At 38.8% G+C, this 24,739-nt stretch overlaps 1 protein-coding gene and 1 non-coding gene across 3 annotated transcripts in view; both read left to right on the plus strand.

Moving 5' to 3' along the window:
- ldah (lipid droplet associated hydrolase) overlaps positions 1-19,294 on the plus strand; it is a 164,666-nt gene extending 145,372 nt beyond the window's left edge. For both annotated transcript variants that reach the window (XM_007906982.2, XM_007906983.2), the window contains exons 7-8: positions 5,196-5,278; positions 19,062-19,294. In XM_007906982.2, the coding sequence (XP_007905173.1) occupies positions 5,196-5,278; positions 19,062-19,253 (275 nt within the window). In that variant the 3' untranslated portion in view covers positions 19,254-19,294. The remainder of the gene's footprint in view (positions 1-5,195; positions 5,279-19,061) is intronic.
- On the plus strand, positions 11,160-11,231 carry trnak-cuu. Its single transcript has one exon. It is a non-coding gene; the product is annotated as a tRNA-Lys (tRNA).
- Positions 19,295-24,739: the final 5,445 nt, after the last annotated feature.

Genomic DNA, 24,739 nt, shown 5'->3' on the forward strand with positions numbered 1-24,739 from the left:
GGTGCTTTTCATTTCCAGCATGGCTCAGTTGGTAATGCTCTTGCCTCTGAGTCAGAAGGTTGTGGGTTCAAGCTCCATGTCGGGAATTTTAACTTGCACAGTTTAGACTGGCACTGCAGTGCCAGGGGTTATCATATTGATGGAGGTGCCACCCTTCAGATATGACATTAAATCAAGGTCCTGTCTACCTGTTCAAGGGGGTGTTAAAATGCCTGTGGAACTAAAAAGGGAGTTTCTCCCAGTGTCCTGGCCAACAATCCACCAAATAAAATGGGTCAATACTCTCTGGAATTGTGTTGATTGGATGCATATCTCCAGGGAGCGAGTGTGCATTCTTTTCCAATACATGTAGGTGCGATGCACGGATCTTTCAGTTTCGTTTGGGTACTCTTAAAATTCGTGATGGGCTTCCACGTGTCACACACCCAGCTGACCAAACAAATTACCGTGGCAGGAAGAACTATCAGCATTAAAACTCATTCTATGTTTCCGGGATCACAAGACGACGGACTGGGGTAACTGTCATGCTTTTATCAAATATGACCAACAGCTCTGAATGACGAGCGCTTTGATGTGGCAGTGCTGCAAGCTAGCTTGAGCCTTTAGTTCTGCTGGACTACTTTGAAATAATCATAATTATATGTCAAGGTTGAATAATTGAGCAGCAAGAATGTTAGGTTATCTATCTTCAGTGTAGTCTTTCTAAATTTTGAAAGAAGTTCAACTTCCTTGTACAAAGTTCCTGCCTAATCTAGCTCGTAATTCACTCTCTGACTTGCTTTTGCTTAGAGCTGTGGGACTTAGTTTTTGTGTCTTATATTTTCTCCTGTGTTACTTGAAGTCTAGATTCCCTTTTCCAGTCAAAGGAGATAATGGTGTTTTTCAGAACCAGTCTTTACGTACTACAGAATAGGAGAAATCACCTGACCAAAATAGCAATTCATGGCCAGAAATTTATAAGAGAAATTGTTTCATTCCCCCCCACCACTTAAAGGTGATCTAAATCTAAATTGTACGTGCATGTTAAGCTTCAAAGAGTGAGGACGGCCACACCTACACAGGAAATTAGCAATTGCTGTTTTTTTCTGCTATGTATCTCTGACCTTTGATAGGAATATTCTTCCAAACTGTTGTTTCTTTTGCAATGGTAACTACTGTACGTAGATGGGATTCCAATCACTGTTCCCAGATATGGTGTTTGGATAGCATGATAATACAGTGGAAAAGAAGAACGCTGAACATTTTCAGAAAATGTCGTATTTTTTCTTTTACCAGCACCGAAACCTTGTGCGAATAAAACAAATTGCCGCGGCTGTTTGTTCCAAAATACTAACCATTGAAGAGCTTCCTGTGGCATGCTTTTGAGATGATTTCTGCAAACATTAAAGAGAATAGGGAAATGTTAGGGACTAAATTCTTTTACAGAACTGGCAAAGGCACGATGGTCTCCTTCTGTGCTGTAATTTTCTATATTCTAAACATGAAAGCGCAAAGATAAGAACAGTAAATAATTTCTTGTGTTTGTTAAAGAGTCTCCACACTGTCATTGTTCTTTAAATCATAGCTAAATAACTGAAGTATTATTATGTAGTGTACTCTTTAGTCTGCCTCTGAAGGCCCATCAAACAGGAGAATTGAAGCTTTCTTTTCTGCTTTGCTTAAACTGATATACTTGAGGTAATATAGATGTTGCAGTTTTAAATGTAGCAATCATATTTTAAAGATAGATTAAAAGACTTAGCTTGTTTCTGTTAACAATTTTGTTTTACATGTTTGGTCTGTATTCGTGCACAACCAAGAACCAACTTGGTGTTTTCAGTGCGTGCGACACAATACAGGCATTCAAAGCTCACAAACTGCTGCTGCCACTAATGAAATGTTTCTGCTGTGAAACAGAAGCTAAGTGGTGTTTCAATAGTGTGACACCCGCTGCTCAAACATCACTAATGGATTCCATTAAAACGCAAATATAAATCATTGAACTCGAACAGGAGGAAATCACTAAGTTGCTTACTCCAAAATCAAGTACAGGAATGGGTGCAGTTGGCAGTACCATATGTTTCAGCCGTACCATTGTTTAGGGATCATATATTTGTATTCTGCTTCTTGCATTTTACAGATAAATTTTACTGAGTTAAAAACTGCAAAGGTCAGGTCAACTTTATGTACTCATTTGTATACAGCTTGCATTTAATCTTGTTAATTGACATGGGAACAATATTTTTTTAATGATTTTTCGTACTCTGATCAATAATGTAAAACAAATGTTCAGTGGAGAGAACTTTTTATTGGCAAAATGCCATTTTATAAAACACTGTAGGGAAGCAAATTCTTTAAGAGCCTACTTATGGTCAGACTAACGCAACACAGATTCACGATAAAGGGACAGCCCCTATTTCTGTAAATTATGCATCTCTCTTATTCTGAATTGGAGTTATTTACAACTAACTTGCTTGAATTATTTAAAACAGTTTGGTTAGAACAAAAAGATGTTGAAATCTGTTACCTAACCTTGAACTGGGGGACTCTTTATGAAGTGACAATCTCTTTCACACCATACAGTTTATCTGAAGCTTCAATCTAAACGTTCAGAAAGAATTTGATGCATTTACGAAAGTGAGCAAATTTTTCACTTAGATATGAATCGTTAAATTAATATTTTAATCACCATTGGTTACAGAAATATCTCAAATTGAAAATAGACCAATTAAATTGAACTTAAAGGACATGCTGCCTATATTGTGGTGGAAGTTGTAGAAAAAGGGCTGGCAAATGTATTGTTGCTTTTGCACTAAATTTACAAAAATTACAAAAGTTCTACAGTGTCTAAAAATGAGTAATCCCATTGACAAAGGTTATTTAGCGTTCAGCCTACATTTCTTTTTAAAGATACAATAGGTTTGCACCTCTGCTTATATATACTAAAGCTAAAGAAATACTTCCTTAATTATAGTGCATCTCTTTTCCATTTAAACAATGATTGTTAAGCTTGACAAACTGAGATTGAATATTATAATAATATTATTATTATTATTGAATATTCTCAGCCTGACTGACTAATGTTTAGCTTGCTGTCAGTTTATAATGCTGCCTTGCCATTGGCAGCAAGATCGCAAGCAGAAAGACTCAGTCTTGTTGAAGGTCCCATGGGCTGGACTCATTTTGGCATGCCTCCACCATCTTCACCAGCTGATGCTACTGTCCTGTGGCAACACAACAGGAAATGTGATATCATTACTTAGAAAGGAGAAAGAAAGAACTTACATTTTTAAAGCATTATATTATATCAAAGTCAGGTGCAGTGACTGTTTCCTGTGTAGCTAAATGCAATGATAGCACACTTACATAGACGTCATGAGGGAAATACAGTGGAACATTTAACCAACTGGCTCCCTACCAAAATAACAGTAGCAGAAGTCGGAAAAAGAGTTGTGAGTAAAGTGGCTAGACATTCAGAAGCAGATTTAGACTTCCCCTATCATCTTAGTGAGCGGTTCATTGATTTTAAGGCTCACATAATAATAATAATAATAATAATAATAATAATCCTTGCATTTGATATAGCGCTTTTCACGTCGGGAGGACATCCCAAAGCGCTTCACAGAACACACTGTAAAGTGAATTGACTGTATATTTGTGGGCGAACGCGGCAGCCAATTGCGCACAGCAATGTCCCACAAACAGTCGTAGATTGAAAATGACCAATTTTTTATTTTTTGGTTTTTTGGAGGGATTATTATTAGGCGTGTGGAGTAAGGAAACTTGCCCAAGGTTTCGCCCTGACCTGCCTGGAATTGAACTCAGGTCTCTCGCTTGCAAGGCGAGTGCTCTAACCACTGAGCTACAGGACTCCACATCCTAAAGCTTTAAGTAAAAGTTGTGTGAATACCCCTGTCAGAGTCTCCACTCTTTATGGTAATAATCCTTGCATGGTACTGCCTTAGAAGCAAAAACAATTGGAATGTTTAAATGGGAGATGATAGATACAGTACTTGGGAAGCAAGGGTATTAAGGGATATGAAGATAATATGCTGAAATTGGATTAAAAGATCTGCAGTGACCTAATAAAATGGTGAAACAGGCGTGATGGGCTGAATGCCATACTTTTTATATGTTACTTAGCCTGGCATTAAAAAGAATTTACTGCTATTGTAGTAGGTGATATTTTAATTTACCCCATTACTGTATTATGGAAGTGCATGGAATGACATGTGGAAACACTTTGAAGATATCTCCAAGTCAACTCCCTCCCTCACCATGGGTACATGCATGAAGGAGGAAGGGGGAGAAATACAAAAACAAATGACTGAAGTCAACATAACACAGTTCTGGACGAAATCAATCAGCCCGATTATTTTAATGATGATATTTCAGGAATCTATTACCTGCAAAGGAAACTGACTCATGAAACTTAATTTCAGCTGATGTTTCACTAAAGATATTAAGTAATGTAAAACGATTTATCATTGGAAAAGTGAGCGTAACAATAATGATGACACAGAATCTTAAATAGACAAATCATCCCAAGTGTATTTGTTTACATGGGTTTGTGAATGACTAAATGACTGTTAAACAGGGAATGCAAATTCAGAAGAGCAATGTTCATATACATTGTATGTTTTTGATCATATTCAATCCCCTTGTGGACCTCAGTTATGTACTGTTGTGCACTATATTATTTTATCCTTAATCTTACTACCATTTATAAAATAGACTGGAAGCAGAACAAGGCTGTACTGATTGGCTTCCTTCTGTGCTGAGCATTGGGGGTGAGTTTGTATGACCTCTACCCACCAAAAGACTTCAGGTTTGAATCCCAGTTAGCTGATCTCAGCTAGGACGCTACAAATAGGCCTCAGCGTTTCTCAGTCAGGGATCAGAAAACCACTAACTATAGAACCCTGCTACAAATGTATGTGCACTGACATTCATTGAGAAATTGTTGATGTCCCCTGCAGTTGAACAGACACTCGGTACCAAGGTTGAAACATAAATAATAGCCATTTGTACGAAAGGAGTTCCACACCCATGGAATTGAAGCTCAGTAGCAGGAAAAATAAATCATCTGCCTTCAGAAGGGAAAACTCGATGAAGAAAAAGTTTCAGGATATAAATAAATAATTCTTGAGGGGGCCGGGGGGGAGAAGACTGTTATACTGTGCTTAGCTTGACATTGTTTTTGTGTTTTTTTGCAGCTAATGCCATGTATTTAGGAAGCCAAGAAATGGTGCAGGTTGTCTGCAGAGATGATTCAACCATACAGCAGCATTTGGATCAGGTATTTTATTTCCAGACTTGTTATTAAAATGCGAAAGAGAGGCGCTCTGAGATCATTGTTACAGCCTCACACAGAGTGAGGAAACATTCATATTGACTAATTCAAGTGCCTCTATCAATTGGCATAGGCTTCCACTGGGCTGGAGGAATAATTTGCAATAATGAGCAATTTGGAATAACAATGTTCCACTGTATTAAACAATTTATTAATGCTTTAACAGCTCAGATTATTTATAGAGCTATGTAACCACTGCACAAAACCACATTACGATTACAGTCTGTAGACCTTCTGAAGGACATTTTATATTGCACTTGTGTCATAATTTGCCTGTGAAATTGTTTAATCTAAAACTGAAGACTTTTAAATTAAAGCCTGTTAGGTTTTAAGAAATGAACACGATTAGATAGAAAGAATATCATTTAACATAACAGGTCAAAATACATCTGTTATTGGTTTATTAACCATGAGGAATGTAGTAAACAAAGTATGATTAATGGATCACAGGTTTTTTATAATAGTTGCAAACCTAAACTAAATACAGGTCTATTTCAAACTTTCTGTAAAAACATAAAAGCACATTCCCTTCTGACAACCTCCAGTCCCCTACTACCACATTTAACACAAGAGTGTGAGCTGCGATTGATTGTAGAACTATTATTTTACAGAAACTATAGAAAGTTTACAACACTGAAGGAGGTCATTCAGCCCATCATGTCTGTGCCAATGACTAATCCCCTACTAAACCATTCTACTTTAATTCCATTCCTCTGCTCCTTCCCTAAACCCTTTAATATTTGGATTATTTTACCCAAATGCCTTTTTATGCTGTTATGCACTCAGCTTCAACTGCCATTTGTGGTAACGTTTTCCAAATTCTAATAACCTTTTTTATATAAAAAAAATCCTTTACTCCACCATTGGTGGTCGTGCCTTCAGCCACTACACTCAGAACCTCTGGAACTGCTTACGTCAATCCTTCTACCTTTCCCCTCTTTGCCCATCTTCAGATTGCGCCTAAAGATTTTCCTCTTTGACCGCTACGGTTACCTCCCTCTACCCGGCTCGGGGTCAAACTATGCCATTGTTCAGTGCTACAAGATGCTACCCCACGTGAAGGATGCTATATAAATGCAAGTTGTTGCTTGTTGTTGTTTTTCTTCTAGTGATAATGCTGAATTTATGCCCTCTAATTACTAACTTGCTGATCAGTGGAAATATATTTAACATATCAAAACTATTAATAATTTTGAAAAATCTCCTTCTCCGATCCAGTGAAAACATTGACAACACCCCAAATAAATATAACCTTCCATCTCTGCTATCGTCCTAGCAAGTCTTTGTTGTACCCTGTCCATGGTTGTGATGTCATTTCCATACTGAAGTGCCTAAAGTTAGATGCAATACTCCAGCTGTGACACATCTAATGTCATGTTCAAATTTAGCACTACCTCCTTACTCTTGTATTCATTGTTGATGTATATAAAATCTAGAAACGTATTTGCTTTTTTAATGATCTTGGCTACAGTTTTTTACATTTAAAAATTTATATAGCGATACTCTTCGGTCTCTCTACTCCTCCACACCCTTAAGAACATCACCTTGTAGGGTTTAAGTCCTTGATCTTTTTTTTCCTGCCGTAAAGTCCTACTACAAACTTTAACTGGGTTGTGTATGTGATTGTGTGCGCCTGCGTTGTGTGTGTGTAAGTGTGTACCCCTGCGTGTGTATCTACGTGTGCGCAGGTGTATCTGCGTGCGTGTATCTATCTTTAAGGGTATGTAGCATGCATATCACACACGACTGTTTGTGGGACACTGCTGTGCACCCATGAATATTCACCCATGAATATACAGTCAATTCACTTTACGGTATATTCTGTGAAGCGCTTGAGACGTCTAGAAGACGTGAAAAGCGCAATATCAAATATCAAATAATAATATGAATTATTATTATTATTATTATCCTCTATTGGTATTGAATTCCATTTGTTACTTATCTGCCTATCTGCATCTACCTGGATTGTCTTCTGCATTTCTCTTCAATTTTGTGTCATCTAACGCTTTAGACACATTTGCACACTTTACTAAATCCAGATCATTTTTATATCTACATATATAGATGGAAAGAGAAAGAGGGAAAATAAGAGGATCTCTCTTAGACCTGTCCAGTACGTCAATGATTACACAACACAAGTTCCAAAAAAATCCGCTTGCTGCTACTTCCTTCTTCCCTTCAACCATCTCTCTAGGCTCTCACATTCCCTTAATAAAAGTTGTCTTCATTTTGCAACACATCTCTCATATGGCACTTTATCAAATATCCGAATCCCTGACAAATATCCAAAGCACCTTGGGACGGCCTCCCGACATGAAGGGCACTACACAAATGTAATTTGTTGTTAACTTCTAGAAATTCATATAAAACACTTCCATTACGAGTCTATAAGTTTGCAGGGCTATGGGGAGAGAGCAGGGGAATGGGATTGATTTGGATATCTCTTTTCAAAGAGCCGGTACAGACATGATTGGCCGACTGGCCTCCTTCTGTGCTGTATAATTCTATGATTCTATATGTTCTCTTCATCGGTATGTTCTATTATTTCTTCAGAAAAGTCTATTGAATTAATCAACAACAACTTATATTTATATAGCATCCGTCACGTAGAATAACGTCTTGTGAGCTTTACAAGGTTGGGATCGGATACCAAGCAAAGGAGAGAGGGATGGGGTGAAGGGAGGAGGAGGCCAAAGGCAGTGCCAAGAGATAGGTTTTGAGATAGGCCTTATTAAGTCAGAGAGAAAGGGGGTGAGACGCAAGGGTAGAGGAATGCAGTTTCATAGGTTAAGAGCGTAGGAACTAAAGACCCAGCCACTGATGGTAGCATGGAGAGGACAGCAGCACATAGCATGCCCGAGTTAGCCAATGGAGCGGGCAAGCAGAGGAGTGGGTAGGTGTAATCAAATGTGGTCTGTCTTTTATAAATCCATACTAGTTGTTCCTGATTAACCCATGACTTTTTTGGTGTTTGTTGACTTGATCCCTTATTATGGACTCTACAACAACAACAACAACAAATTACATTTGTATGTTGCCTTTCATGACAGGAGGACATCCCAAGGCGCTGGACAGTTAGGGTTCCGCACGCGAGCATGTGGTTGGGATCAAGAGGGGTGGAGGGGGAGGTTAGGGATAGGAGGGAGACCAAAGGCACGATCGAAGAGGAGGATCTTGAGATGGGTCTTGAAGAAGGCAAGGTGGGGTGTTGCGAAGCGGAGGAACTGTGGGATGGAATTCCAGAGAGACTGAAGGCCCGCCAGCCACAGGAATTTACATAGAACTAATGTCAATCTAACTTTCTTATAATTTCCCGGTTTGTTCCTCTTTTCCTCCAGGAACAAGGATGTTACATTAGACAGGAAACAGTATAATACTCGGTTGGAAAATAACTTCCCCACTTTCCCCCAACTTTCTTCGGGATTCTGGGATACATAATATAATAATAACAATCCTTGCATTTGATATAGCGTCCTGTCACGTCGTTGAGATATCTCAAAGCATTTCACTGAATATATTGCAACGTGAATTACTGTGTGTTTTGTGGGTGAAATGCAGCAGCCAATTGATACAATTACATAGGGGCCCCAATTAACATTACATACATTACATTTCCATTTAGAGTTCCATTAACTTTTTCCATGGTTTCCTTTTTGAATAATTATAACCATAAATTGCTCAATATTCTCCTATGGTGACCATGTAATGTTGCTTTAACAATTTTCCATGAAAACAGAACAAAAATCATTGTTAGGCAAATGTGTTAGTTCTACATTTCTAAGTGGGCCAACCTTTCCTTGTTTATCCTCTCATTTTAACATGCTTGTAAACTGTTTTACAATTACTCTTTACCTTAGCCTCCAGTCCTTTTTTTTTCAATAGTTGAAGGCAAGTTTGCATTAACTTCTTGGAAACTTTCTAAGTTAATTGCATCTTGGGTTTTTCATTATCATCGTTATTGATCAGTTTATTTGTATGTCCTTAAATTAAAGGCAAAAGACTGATATAGTTAACAGTTGTGATAAAGTCTTCAATAATTATGGTGAGTTTGTTTCTCCCTTGCTGTTGTTCAAGCTGCAACTTTTTATTTCCATGGAACCTCCAGCAGATAGGAAACCAGGTAGATGTACTACAGTTATGTAGCTTCCAATGTCTGTGCTGCTCTGTAACCAAACTTGCAGGAGGTGTTTCCACTCAAGGACTTGATAGATGGAAGTGTTAGTTTTCAAATCCAACAACAACAACATGAATTTATATAGCAGTGTTCACTTGGGTAGCGTCTAACAGTTGCAGTCTTAACCATGCTTAACAATGGCAGAGCTTGACACCAAGCCAGAGAGGCACCATAGTCCAGGTCAGACACCCACATTGCAGCTAGCTAAGGATATGAATTGGCATCAATGGCCAAGCCAACTTACATGTCATCTATTCCGGGCCTTCTACCTGGAATGAAAACTCCATGCCAGTGTAAAATGTTTTCTGTTTATCTTTAGCTTATAAATCAAAATATTCCCTTTACTACAGCACTTTCCACACACAAAACATTCAAGGTTGGTCTGACAGAACAGTCAAGTACCTTATATGTCTTCCAAACCACACACTACCTACTTATGTCTTTAAAACGTTTCACACAAGCAACCAGGTAAACCTGTGGATTTGGTATAACCTTTCCTATGAATTTGATTTTGTTGAAATGTTCCAATTGCCGTATTATTAGACTTGAAAGGTTTATTTTCAGAGTTAATTGGGACCCCTTGAAAGTGCTCCTACTCATACCTAAAATGAGACCATTTACAATACAGGCTAAAACTGTGGGTATGACCCTTCTGGGATCGAGCACATTTGGAATATATTTTACCTAGAATGTTATAATTATTCTGTCGATTTATGGCTTAAAATCTAAAAGCCACTCACCAGTGCTGACCAAATGTGAACTCAGTAACAGTTTACTTTATGTGTGAGAAAGTGTACTGCCCCGTTGATGAGCTGAAAGAAAAGTTATTCAAAGTGCAAATAGAAGTATTACTTGAATAAAACCACAGGTTAGAAGGAAAGAATATTAATAGATGAGTATTTGAGAGTCAGTCCATTAAATATTGTGTGCACCAGTTAATTCTCCCAAAGGATACATTTATTTAAAGGGAATGTTACCCATATATATATATACACACACACACACGTTACAGGAATAGTTTCCACTGGTGTTACTGCTTTACTGACATTTATTATTGTCCATCAATCTTGCAGAAAAATTGGTCAGTCACCATATGGCTGTTTGTAGTACCTTACTATCCACAAAATGACTACAGAAACAGTCACTTCACTTGCCAGTGATTTCTGTCATGCCCTTTGAGATGTTGGCACTTGTTAAGGTGCAATGCATAAAAAGACTGGAACAAGAAAAGGCCATTTGAATCATCCAGCACTTCCTTTCACAGAAGTCAGAAACTTACTCTGTCACGACCTCCACCATCTACCCACTCTCTCCTGGAGAAAGTTCTGTATAGCTACTCACCAACCTCTGAAAGTAATCAGCTTAAACATCAGAATAATAATTTCTTTGCACATCTTCATCATTCAACTATAATCATTATAATACTATATTATATATATTATACTATAACTCTGATCTATTTTGCCCTCCAAACAATGACACTTGCCTCCTTCAGCAGCACGGAATCCTCTTGTCCCTTGGAGTATTTGTTTATCTCTCTACCCTTGTACAATCCTGTATGTTCCCAACCAAATATGCATCCAGTTTTCTTTTGAAGGATTTAACTTCATCTTTGTACTTTTGGGAAACTATATGGATGAACTACCTTTATGGAGTCCTGTATCTCAGTGGTTAGAGCACTCGCCTCTTAAGCGAGAGACCTGGGTTTGATTCCCAGCAGGGCGAAACCTTGGGCAAGTTTACTTACTCCACACACCTGATAATAATCCCTCAAGAAAAATAAAATAAATTGATCACTTCAATCCACGCTGTTTGTGGGACACTGCTGTACGCAATTGGCTGCCGTGTTTCGCCCACAAATAATGCAGTCAATTCACTTTACAGTATATTCTGTGAATTGCTTTGAGACGTCTCGAAGACATGAAAAACGCTCTATCAAATGCAAGGATTATTATTATTTTATTATTAATTGACATATCATCAAATGCTTCTGCATGCAGTCTGTTTCCCCATATTCATTACTTTGTGGGAAAAACAATTCTTATGATTTCTAGTCTTGTTTGAGGCTTGTTTCTGTTAAACTTATTTCCTTTGGTTCACACCATTGGTCTAATACAAATACATTTCTACATCTATATCATTTATGCTTCTCAGCATTTTAAAGATGTGGAGCATATCCTACTCTCAAATCTGTTTCTCCAGTGGAAAACCCACCATTATAGTATTCAATAATAATAATCCTTGCATTTGGCATAGCGCCTTAACATGTCAAAAGGACGTCTGAAAGTGCTTCACGGGAATTACTAAGAAATGGATTGACTGTGTATTTGTGGGCAAATGCAGCAGCACAATTCCACATAGCAATGTCCCACAAACAGTCTTGAAATGAGTGGCCAATTCTATTTGGGGGATTGCTGGCCAGGACACCGGGAGAGAGAAACTCTTTATATTTAATACCAAGCTTGAGACCCTGCCAGGTAGTGAATGATGAACATGTGTTTAATAGGTTTACTCAGTAACATTGGAATAAAACAGCATCATATAAATAAAAGCAACATGTTCTTCACCACGGAGGTCTCACCACAGGACTTCTTCATACAACACCTGGCTCACTATTGCAGAATATAATTGATAGAGACCTTGGAGCATGCTGTCTGCCTATCCTCCAAGTGACATGGGAGACCCAACATATATAAAAGTATAACAATACAGATCATATGCAGCTGTGAAGGCTTCACAATTTGTTATATCAAGAGATCTGCTCAACCCACTAAATCTCCTGAGGGAGGAAATCAATCACAGAGAAACCTCCAAGAAGATAAAGCTCTATGAAATTTCTCTTCACCCACAAGGGTTTTCAAGCATAAGTCCAGAAAAGTAATTCAGCCATACTATCTGCATTTATAACTCTAACCAGTTACATTCCTCAATGACTCATCCATGGTCCCTACACCACTTGAATCATCTTGCCTCCTTAGATTCCTTGATCATTTGTGCCTATCCTTATCTTTATCCTTACGATCTTAACATTTTTTCTTAAGCGGATATTTTTCTTTTACTCTTTTAAAGGGTATAATCAACAGAGTAAGAAAAAAATTAAAAACTCAAACGCTGCCTCCAACCTCGCCACAGGAATTGTATCTGCGGTTTTCTCTGCACTAAAAGCTGCCCCGATTGTGCAGATTGGCACCTGTTGATGACAGCATCACCAAAGAAGGCAGTAATCATTACTCAGTTTATACAGGGAGAGGAAGGTTGTAGTAACAGGGGAAGTGGCTCAATGAATGAATTAATGTACCGTATAATGTGGTACTTAGATTTACAAAACGGGAAGTCCTGGGTTAAATTTCTGAAGATTTGCTGATTTAAGTCAGGGCAATGATAAGGAATGCAGTCTGTCACATCTAGAAAGGTGAAAATTCACCTCCGGGCTTCTTGCTCCTTATTGCTAACTGGTGATCCCATTGGAAAATGGCCTTCAGTTGAGGGCACTCAGGGTACCTGTGATTACATATGAATATCAGTCACTTGGCAAAGTACTCGAGCAGAGCTGCAGTCCATGGAATCTTACCCCAGCATAGAACCAGCATTTTCGAGAAAATTGAAGGGGGAATAGAGAGGGAAGATTTTGAAGGTTTTGCTTCCACTCAAAAGAACAGATACGTTGCTTATCATATGTAAGAATTTATTTTGGGATGAGCCCTAAACTGGTTTGAATCATGTAATCTTTAATTTGCAAATATTCACAGTTGTTATTTTTCCAATTTTAAGACAGCGCAGTATTATGGCTTGAAATTAATTTGGGTTCACTTGACAGATCACAGCAGTTTTTCAAACTACTAGCTGAAGGAGGGCAGGGCAACAGAGAGGCAGAAAAATGAAAGAAGTAATGGTTATAAACTTGAATGGAAGGTGATAGAACTTCCTGGGTGGAAAAACAATCATATATCCAAGGTGCACATTGAGAAATATGTCTCTTGTTTTGGGAATCCAATGTAAAAAAGTTTACAAATCTGTGCTTAAAGCACTTACTTTTGTTAGACACTAGAGCGTAGAACCACAATGTACAGTAAATAGAAAACCATCTCTTACTTTTAATGGTTAAAATGTATTACAGTTACAACACCATAAAGTATTAAACCAGACTAGTTATAATGGTGCTGCAGATGTGTTGCCATTTGTTGTCTCCAGTAATATTCGTGCCAGTATTAAGAGATCTCAACATTTTATTTTAAGAAATTGAACCACTTAGAAAAAAAATTCAAACACATGGATGATTTACTAGCTGGATTTAAGCCAAACATGTAACAGCTGGAAGTGTGCAGTGGTTCTCAAGTTACCCTAATCACTTTTAGCGATAGATGCAACTCATTGTGTTTCCCCAGAGACTTTTCCATTACTAAACACATTTGGCTGCTTTCAAGCTTGTCTTTCATTTGAATATAGAATGTTTATTAGTAATATTTCTATACCTACGATGCTTGATTTATTCAAAATAAACACTTGTAATCATGATGACTAACTTCCTACATCTTGTAGAAGTTGCATTACAATAGTATTTTTTTCTTCTCTCAATTAAAGGCTAAAGGGTAATCTTTCAAATTCGAGCCATGTCACAAATCTTTCTCAGGCTTAGATACTTAGCAATGGCCTGATTAGCAATGTAAAGGAATTTTGGCCAGGAACACTCCAGAATTTGTGAACCCAAAACATTACAAAACACGTTACACTGAAATTGCATTGCCTTTTTTCTTAATTTTCTTCTAGGGATTTAAAGTGGGAATTGATGTTGCTTAATACTATTCTGTGACTTAAAAAGATTATCAAATGCCAAGTGCAAAGAGGTTTTAGACTTCTTCGCCTCAAAAATTGAAAACATCCGCTTGGCTGCATCGTGCTCCCACCCATGTCCCCTTCCACCCCACCCAGACCATCCACACCGCCTTCTCCCTCCACCACAGCTCCTAACACTCCAACCCCCACCTTCCTTACACTCCTTTTCCCCCATTTTTCCCTCCTCCATCTCAACCACAATCACCCGGATAAAGTTCACCACCTGCTGACTCAACCTCCTCCCCTCCAGCTGCTGGTCACTCAACTCCCTCTTCTCTCCCCTGTGCTGGCCAACACAGTCAACCAGTCTCTCTCCTCAGGCTCTGTTCCTCTCTCCCTGAAAACCGCTGCCATCACACCCCTCCTGCCCATAGCACAGAGGCAGCGCTTGTCCAAGTCTCAAACAACGTCCTCTCTATTCGTGTTCCCTCCGCCTCCTCATTCTCCTGGATCTCTCTCCCGCGTTCGACAAAATCGACCACGCCACCCTTCCTCATCTACTTTAGGTGGGACCACTCTCGCATAGTTCGAGTCCTACTTAACCAACTGCCTACATTTCATCTCAGCAAATGGTTTCTCCTCCCGCCCCCACCTGGTCACAGGGTATCCCAGGGCTCCATCCTTTGCCCTCTTTTCCCTATCTATATGCTCCCTCTGGGCAATGTCATCCGCAGACATGGAGTAAACTTCCACATATATGTGGATGACACACAAATCTACTTTGCCTCCTCCAGTACCGACTCCAGGTCCGCTGATGTTCTATCAGCTTGTCTGGCAGACATCAAGGCCTGGATGAGTGTAAACTTCCTGCAGCTGAATGTGGACAAGATGGAAGCCATACTCCTTGGCTCCCATCAAAGTCTTCACTCCTGCGGATCTAAACTCTTCAACCTCCATGGGATCTCCCTCAGACTCACCGAGCCAGTGCGTAACCTAGGCATTCGTTTCAACCCCCAACTGTCTTTCCACCCCAACATCTGGTGCCTGAACAGGACCCCCTTCTTCCACCTCCGCCACTTTGTCCGCCTCTGACCGTACCTTACCCCAAATGCAGCCGAAACCCTCGTGCATGCGTTTGTCACCTCCCGCCTGGATTACTCCAACGCACTCCTTGCCGGTCTTTCCAGCTCCACCATTCAAAAGATCCAGCTCATTCAGAACTCTGCCGCTCACATACTGACCAGTTCTGGCCAGGCTCCTCTGGCTCCTCATCACAGAACTGATTGACTTCAAGATCCTCGCTCTCTGTTCAAATCCCTTCACTCTCTGGCACCTCCCTACCTCTCCGACCTCCTCACTCCCCAATCCACCACCCGGAACCTCCGCTCGACTGGCACTGGTCTCCTGCGTGTCCCTCGCACCCTCTACCCCACCATCGGAGGTCGTGCTTTCAGTCACTACGCCCCAAAACTCTGGAACACTCTTCCTCAATCCCTCCGCCTTACCCTCTCTCTCCCCTCTTTCAAGTCCCATGTGAAAACTTTCCTCTTTGACCGTGCTTACGGCCACCTCCCATCCTGCCACTCCCCCCCACTGTTAAGCGCTCTGAGATGCTACCCTGGTGGAGGGCGCTATAAGTGCAAGTTGTTGTTGATTACGTATAGTGGCTGGTAGTTACCTTCCACAGGCCATGGGTCACTTTTCACATACGTGCCACACTCATCTTTACCTATCTTTACCTATCTGCTTTCATCTTCAGTTCAGGACTGTTACTGTTCTAACTGACTGCCTGTCAAACGTCAAGTCTTGGATGAGCGCTAACTTCCTTCAGCTAAATGTTGACAATTTGAAGCCTACTTGACCCTCATCTGTTCTTCAAACCTCAACTCTAGTCCATTTTTTCCCCCGACTTCTGAATAATACCCGCTTATGCTCCACCTCAGTTTCTCTTCTGCTGTAATCCTCATTTGTACCTTTATCGCCTTGGGAATAGACTCTCCAATACCTTCAATGCCAGCCTCCCTAGCTACAGTCCCCACAATCTCCAAAGTATTCAATTCTCTGCAATCTATGCTATCCACACTAGACATTTCCCCAAACTCATTCCACCATCCTTGCCAGACTCAATTAGCTCCCAATACAAATTCAGATCATCTTTGAAATCCTGGTTCTCACTTTCAAATCCTTTCCTGATCTATGCAATCTCATCCAAATTTGTTTCCTGCCAGAACCCTCCGCTCGTCAAATTGTGGTCATTCAATCCTCATTCCCTCTGTCCCACTATTGATGACCAAACCTTCAGCCACTAAACCCTTTACTCTGGAACCCTTCTCCTAAATTTCTTTGTTCTGCAATCTTGCTCCTGCTTTCAAGACCCACTTAAAAACATATCTTTTTGACTGTGCTTTTGATCAACATCATCAATTTTCCTTTCCTTCTCTGCGCTCGCTTCTTTGTCCCCGTCATATCTGTGAACCAATTCATGAAGTTCTTTATACTTGAAAGGTACAATATAATGGAATTGTTTCTCCTTAATTAGACTTCAAGCGCATTGTTTTATTACGAAAAGGTATTTGACAATTTTCTTTAGTTTCAGAACATAAAATATTGAAAAAGTTATCAAATTACTCTAAAAAAGCTAGTAAAATTCAGCATTTCTGTATTTTATTCTATTTTTGCTTTATATCTGTTACAGTGTTACATTTTTCACAGTTCTATATTCTTCATCTCCACATACTAACAAAATATAAAGCAATCGAAATTAAATGGGCTAAAATATTGGGGAGGAGAGAATAGAAGAGAATATTGGGAGACTAAGGATTAGAATGAGAATGGAGGCTCATGTTGTTAGTTGGCTTGTTCATTGCTGTAGATTCCATGTAATTCAGTGTAATTTGGCCATTGTACAAGAAGATTCATTTGTTACCCTGATACTGGATTTGTGTAACTTATTAGGAACATATTAAACATCAAGAAATTAGAGTGCATCCATCGTCACACAATATACACAAGTAAAAATGGAGTTACCCCTTCCCCCTACCCCAAGAAATTAAATGATATGTCTAATTTAATGAAGGAACAGAAAGAGTTGTAATCTTATCCCATCTTTAAATGATGGTTCTTAGCCATCAAGCTTTCCTCCTGTGGTTTATCACATCATTTGAACAACCCAAATCAGATTAGTCTTAAAAGTGACTCCCAGATTTCCATTATTTCTACATATTTCCATGTTACTTCAAATCTACTGGAATGAAAGAAGCTGACTCAAATTCATCAACATACAGCCAGCAAAGAAGACTGATGTCTTCTAATTCAGTGATACTGGGGTTTAACTTGCAGGATTTCTAACAAGATTCCTTTATAAACAGTGCATCGTGCTGGTTTGCTCCATTGCAATCAACCTCCAAACTAGCGTCTCTGTAGCTTGGTGTTAATTCAAGTGTATTCCTGCTTGTAGAATCCTGTTATAATTCCTGCATTTTAAATCCTACTGTTTTATAAATTCTAATGTTCCTAATTGTCTCAAAAAACTGAGATTTCTTTCCATTGATTCCACTATTCCTTATGAGTTTGTACTTGTCAAATATTTGAAACAGAGTATGTCAGTATTGTTTTGCCTTTGATTTAAAATAGAATGATTGTTGTACTGTTTCTAAACATCCCATGGAACCTGCTCTAGCCGGACAAAAAGGCCAGCCCCAGCTCCACTATATATACTTTATTCTATCTATCTTCTGAAATTACCTACTACAGACCTAGTAGTGGTGTTGTTTCAAGGAGTAAGATGCAAATGAACTTACACTCTGTTTATGTAGGCACAATTTTTAAGTTCCAAGAATGTCTTAAATGTATCCAAGAATAATATTACTGTTGAAATGTAGTGATTCTGAGTTCTGCCCAGTGATATATTCTGACAGCACTCTAAGCCATTTCCTGGCCAGGTATCCAGTCATCTGGACATACTGTGAGCTTTGAACTCTTGTCCATGTATTCCTATAGCAACTATAGTAAACAACATTAACTTCTAGCTGAATGATTAGAAAATGGAATTTTCAGGATCGTCACAAATGTAAAAGTTGCATCATTAATGAACTCTTATTTTGTTTTGGACAATCAGCCATCATTTGTTACATCAATGGAAACAAACGTGAAATGAAAAAAAAATTTAGTGTACTTTGCCTAAACTCTCCTTAAATACAGGTTCAAAATGTTATTAATGCCCACAGAATTTACTAAAGCATGGTCCAGCAAGTATATAAAGTTTTCTACAGGAGTCTTGAGTAATTTTCCAATCAGAACTTGTTAAGCCGAGCTATGTAATGCTGCCTTCAATGAACAGAACTTTCCAAGCTCAATTTCATAGACAGTATGTTGTAAATCACTCTTCAGCTTGATGACTTCCAAAGTTTCATACTTTCAGTCTGCAATACCTTAATGTACTATGAAAGATTTGAAATAACCCTAGATAAAGTCAACACATTGCATATGAAATTGGTAAAGATATTGTACCAAATATAAGTTGGGCTTGGAAAGTTTAGTTTTCAAATGATACCAGTTTTGCCCTGTGTCTTCTGATATGTGTAGATTGATGCCATATGGTCTGCATCTGTGCATTCTGACTTTTATATCACATGAACTTGTTTTGAAATGGTTTCTTGATGTGTTTTATTAGCAGTGCCTGAAATCCAGGCTTTTATCTAAAATGTTAACAAATAGCTGCTAATGAGGTTAATTTAGTAATTGTATGAATCCTAACAATCTACAATTTTGTCTTTATTTTAGCTTATCTTTTATTATGGAAGGGGTGATCACTGGTGCCCAGTTGTGTACTACGAAGACATGAAGAGAAGCTTTCCTGAAGGGACCATCTATCTCTGTCAAAAAGGAATTCGCCATGCCTTTGTTTTGGATGCCAGTGAGGAGATGGCTCAAATGATTACGGACTGGTTATATAAAGATGTAGTAAAATTATAGTAAACCTGAGTTTGTATATAATCCTGGAGTCCTGTAGCTCAGTGGTTAGAGCACTCGCCTCGCAAGCGAGGGACCTGGGTTTGATTCCAGGCGGAGCGAAATGTTAGACAAATTTCCTTACTCCAAACTCCTCTGTTTACCTAGCAGTAAATAGGAACCCGGGTTGTTAGTCGATTGGCAGATCACTTTTCCGGGAATAATAATCCCTCAAAAAAACAATAATAATTTGGTCAATCAATCCATTGCTGTTTGTGGGACCCTGCAGTGCGCAATTGGCTTCCAGGTTTCACCCACAAATATAGTCAATTCACTTTCCAATATATTCTGTGAAGTGCTTTGAGATGTCTAGAAGATGTGAAAAGCATTATATCAAATGCAAGGATTATTATTATAATTCTAAGATTTCTTTTTAAAAAATTGACTAAATAAGGATTGCATTACATACTCTCAGTATTCTAATGTTTCACAGAATTCAGTTAATGCACGAAAGCTATCTTACGAAATATAAATAAAAGTTTCAGTTTAAATGTATCATTCTGAGACCTTCTAAGTTTGGAAAATCGTATGCTAGAAAGACTACCGGATTACAGCTAATTTTAAAATAATTATGACCGCCCTTTAATTTTTATATCTCTGTACAGCTCCTGCATCAGTTAAATCTGTTTTATATCAGGGTTTTTACTGGCTAATAATTGTTGGCATTCACTGTCTACTTGTGGTTTATTAGATTAGGTTTAGTTCTCAATCAAGCATTCTCAACATTGCAGCATTTGCTGAAGCATAGATGAAGCTTTTCCAGAGCCCTGCCACATTCCAGAAAAGGAAACTATTACGATGTTCTTTAGAATCGTCTCACTATATTTGTCAAAATCATATTGATCAGCTCTAGGCTGACCAAAGCCTTGTCGAGATCAAATTAGCCATTTAGGACATTTCAAGAAGTAGGACATACTCTATAATTATTTGTGAAGTCTTCAATATGCACTGGAAAAAGAACTAAATAAAATAAATTGTTCCAGTAATAATTTTAGCAATTTTTGTGGATCAACTATACTGTACTAAAATAATAACACAAAACTTTGACCACTGTCTTTGACTAGATACTACGAATAAAGTTTTACAAAACTGCAGCTATAAAATCTCACAATACAACCACAAGTTTATTACCAAAATTGGGTAGTTATCAAAGTAACAAGCTTCTTTTGGGCCAGTCTTCCTAAAGAAATGAAATTATTTTATCTTTTACTCACTCTTCTTAGATTTCTCCAATAAAGTTAACAGGCAAGCGATTTGTTCCCCTCTGTCTCTCCCAGTAATGTTAGTCTCCACTTGCGAAACCTTTTTCCATCCACGAAAGCACCAAACCACGAAAGGAGCAAGATAACTCACCACTGAGTTCTAGAGAATGGGGTATTGTCGCCAGGAGCTCATCCACAAATTGTGGGGCTGAAGGACAGGAGATGGTCACTTAGATACAGTGTAAAGGCAATAGGAGGGTACAGTAAGGCTGTGTCAGCCTGACTCAGTTGATCATACTCTCGCTGCTGAGTCAGAAGGTTGTGGATTCAAGCCCCATGTCAGGTTTTGGAAACCCACATAGTTTAGCCTGAAACTCCAGTGCAGTGCTTCGAGAGTGCTGCAATGTCAGGGGTACTGTCCTTTGGATGAGATGTTAAATCAGGTCCTCACTACCTTTCCAGGTGGAAGTTAAAAGATCCCATGACTATTCGAAAAGAGAACGGAGTTTCTCACAGTGTTCTGGCTAACAATACCCCAAATACAAAATTGGTCATTCATTCTATGGGTGTTTGTGGGATGTTGCTGTGTGCAAATTGTCTACCGCTTCACAGTATATCCTGTGAAGCACTTTAAGATGCCTCGATGATGTGATAAGGCAACATATTCAAATACAAGGATTATATTATTACAGAAGATCACCAATGTTAAAGAAGGGATAAACACAAGCAAATTTTAAAGGGAAGGAAAAGTAGATTAGAAGGTGGAGAGGCTAAATGGACAACAAAGAACGGGGTAATTTTGGAGAAACAATTGTGAATGACAGAAGCAGAAGTCATTTATTTCAGGCCTTTTATGTCAGGAGGACATCTCAAAGTATTTAATACTGCTGGCTGGGCACCGCAAGCTGGAGATGGAAGCCGATGCGAGTGGGGGAAAGATGACTGAAAGTCCAGTCAAAGAGGTATGTCATCAAATCCAGACAATGAAGGTCCCGGCAAACATCATGTGGAAAAACTGATGCTAATCAGAGTGGAGAGTGGAGCAATGGAAAGGACTCTTTTCCAAAGTAATCAAAATTAGAAGACAAGGTAATAAGGTCAACTTTCTGTTTCAGAGAATAGCATTAATAATCCTTGCAGTTGATATAACGCCGTATCATGTTATCAAGATATCGCAAAGAGCTTCATAGAATATACTGTAAAGTGAAATGGCTATAGTTTGTGGATGAAACGCGGCAGCCTACTGAAGGAAGAGAATATATTATTAACACTTTAGTCCATTGCATATTAGACCAAACAAATCATTCTAAATGCCTACATGTGAGGTGGTGAATGCATTTTCACAATAACTAATAATTGAATTGGTTGATCTTATTTAGGAAAGAACACGTTTTGGTAAATGTTCCTCTGACTTTCCCAGTTAAGATATGAAACTAAACAAAATGTATATGGGTATGGAGCTCTGACTTGCTCACAGTCAAGCAGCACATGAAACACACAAGATTATAAAGCAAAAGCATTTCAGTCTTAGGATTTTCAAAAAAGATAGCAGAAAAAAAGTCAGTCACAACCCACTGTTCATTGCTGGAGAGTCGACATAAAACTGAACATGTGGAGCTGCTGCTATCACCAACTTCTTCAGAACATTCAAACACAGATTAGATAGTTTTCTTTTAGGAAATAACATGGGATACAGTACATAGGTAGTTCGGGACATATGTGCATGCAACCTCCAGGAAGGTGGAAGGCGAGCTATATGAACCATGGTTTTTTTTGTCTAGCATTTCTTATGTTCTTATGTAACAACAGCTGTTGCTTAAAATAAAGAAATATATCTGAGCCAAATACCCTTAGGAAAAAAATCAATAAGAGGGATGAATAAAGACTTTTTAGTTATATCATAGCCTGTAAAGCTGTGATTGATTAGCTCACAGGCATCCAGATTATGAACATTTGCCGGCTAAAAATTAATCGCAAGGTTTTGGAAAGTTTGTGACAATGAATAACATTACGCGTATCTCCTAAGCACTCGCCTTTTGGTATCATTTGTTATGGATGATGTGGTTAGATTTCCACTTTGTACTTCTAATGTACCCTATCACCTGTCAGGTTTTACCAGACCACATGCATTATTTATCATCTATATCTCCCCACCCATCAAATGGTTCAGTTCATTGTTCACTTAAATGCAGTTTCTTCCTGCTGTCAGTAAATATATGTGCCAAATTACTTAGCTTAAAATCAAGGCCTTGGCTTGTCGTTTTCCTCTACTCAATGGATCACCAGGGTCAAAAACAAAAGACTTTCTTACAGTAAACTAAATCCTACCAGTGAAGTCATTTCTTAAGTTACATTCCACAGTTTTCTTCACCTCATACAGGCTTCTCTGGTCATTTACACTTCCATTTACTTACATAGACCACCTGGATTACTGTTACATTTTTATGCTAACAATTATTGGTTATGTCACATAGTTTGTCCCTTACCAATTGCAATAGAATTACTGTATATCTTACATTCCCTCTGAAAGCAGTTTTAATTCCTAAATAAAAAGGATTAGATGGCTCTTTTCAATGTGCAATACAGACCAGAAAAGATCCAAATTTTAACCTAGATTTGTTGCTGAGTTAATTGATCTCAGCTAGGATAGCTCCATGGTTGTCTTCAGCAACCCAGGAAAGGGAGAGAAAATATTAACCAGTAGTATACCTCCTAATCTTGATCTCTAGACATCTTCACAAGATCACAATATTGGTTTAGACGAAGGCCCTTCACCCCATTTGATCTCATCCTTCCAGAATATCCACCTTACCTTCTGATGACTCCAAAGTCCTGGCTTCCTGATAACATGTTCAATTCCTATTAACCTATTCTTCATTGTAACCTGTTCAACATGAATGCTGGGTATGGTTAGCATTTGGTTCAGCTGCAATGCCACTGTTTCCTCACACAGATACACAGGGTCAAATTCCCCTCAGTGTCAGTGTTGCTTCTAGAATTATTTTCCATTTGATTTTTCCTTCTAGAATACCAAACCTATTGGTTCCCCATTTCAATATCAAACTGTTTCTTAAATGTTAATCACTGTCAAGCTTCATTCATGCTTAAAAGCATTTGGAGGAAGTACAAGAAGGCAACCCACAACTTAATGCAATAAACGAAAAAAGGAGTTAATTCAGAAAATATTGGTACAAAAATAATTCTAGAAGCAACACTGACACTGAGGGGAATAGAAGGATATAGGAGAGAGTAAGGAATGGGTGAAGACCTATGTAGAGTTTAAGTATCAGCACTGACTGGTTGGGTCGAGTCTCCTGTTTCCGTTCTTGTAAACTTCGTAACTGTTATATTTGCAACAGGATGTCACTGAGACACAGCAGCAAACCTATAAACCTAGCAAGAAACATCCCAAGTGTTACCACGATTGTCTAAACTTTGGATTAATCAGTTAAAATTGCAATCCAATTGGCTGGTAGGGCAAAGAATAATTTGAGGCAAGAAACCAGGGAGCTGCACCTCTCCTAGGAATGGAGTCCTGTAGCTCAGTGGTTAGAGCACACGCTTTGCAAGCGAGAGACCTGAGTTCAATTCCAGACAGGGCGAAACCTTGGGCAAGTTTCCTTACTCCACACGCCTAATAATAATCCCTCCAAAACCAAAAACAATAATAAATTGGTCATTTTCAATCTACGACTGTTTGTGGGACATTGCTGTGCACAATTGGCTGCCGCGTTCGCCCACAAATATACAGTCAATTCACTTTACAGTATGTTCTGTGAAGCACTTTGGGACGTCCTCCCGACGTGAAAAGCGTATATCAAATGCAAGGATTATTATTATTATTGTAGTGTGCTCACCTCACAAGCGAGACGGGTTCGATTCCCAGGCGGGGCGAAAGGGAGAGAAAGAAAGCAAATTAGGCATTAGGCAAACTACCTTACTCTACACACCTGTTTACCTCGCAGTAAGTAATAATAATAATAATAATAATAATCCTTGCATTTGATATAGCGTTTTTCACGTCGGGAGGACGTCCCAAAGCGCTTCACAGAACATACTGCAAAGTGACTTGACTGTATATTTGTGGGCGAACGCGGCAGCCAATTGCGCACAGCAATGTCCCACAAACAGTCGTAGATTGAAAATGACCAATTAATTATTGGTTTTGGTTTTTGAAGGGATTATTATTAGGCGTGTGGAGTAAGGAAACTTGCCCAAGGTTTCGCCCTCTGCCTGGAATTGAACTCA

This window comes from Callorhinchus milii, unplaced genomic scaffold, assembly GCF_018977255.1.
Source record: "Callorhinchus milii isolate IMCB2004 unplaced genomic scaffold, IMCB_Cmil_1.0 Scaffold3, whole genome shotgun sequence".
NCBI lineage: Eukaryota > Metazoa > Chordata > Chondrichthyes > Chimaeriformes > Callorhinchidae > Callorhinchus > Callorhinchus milii.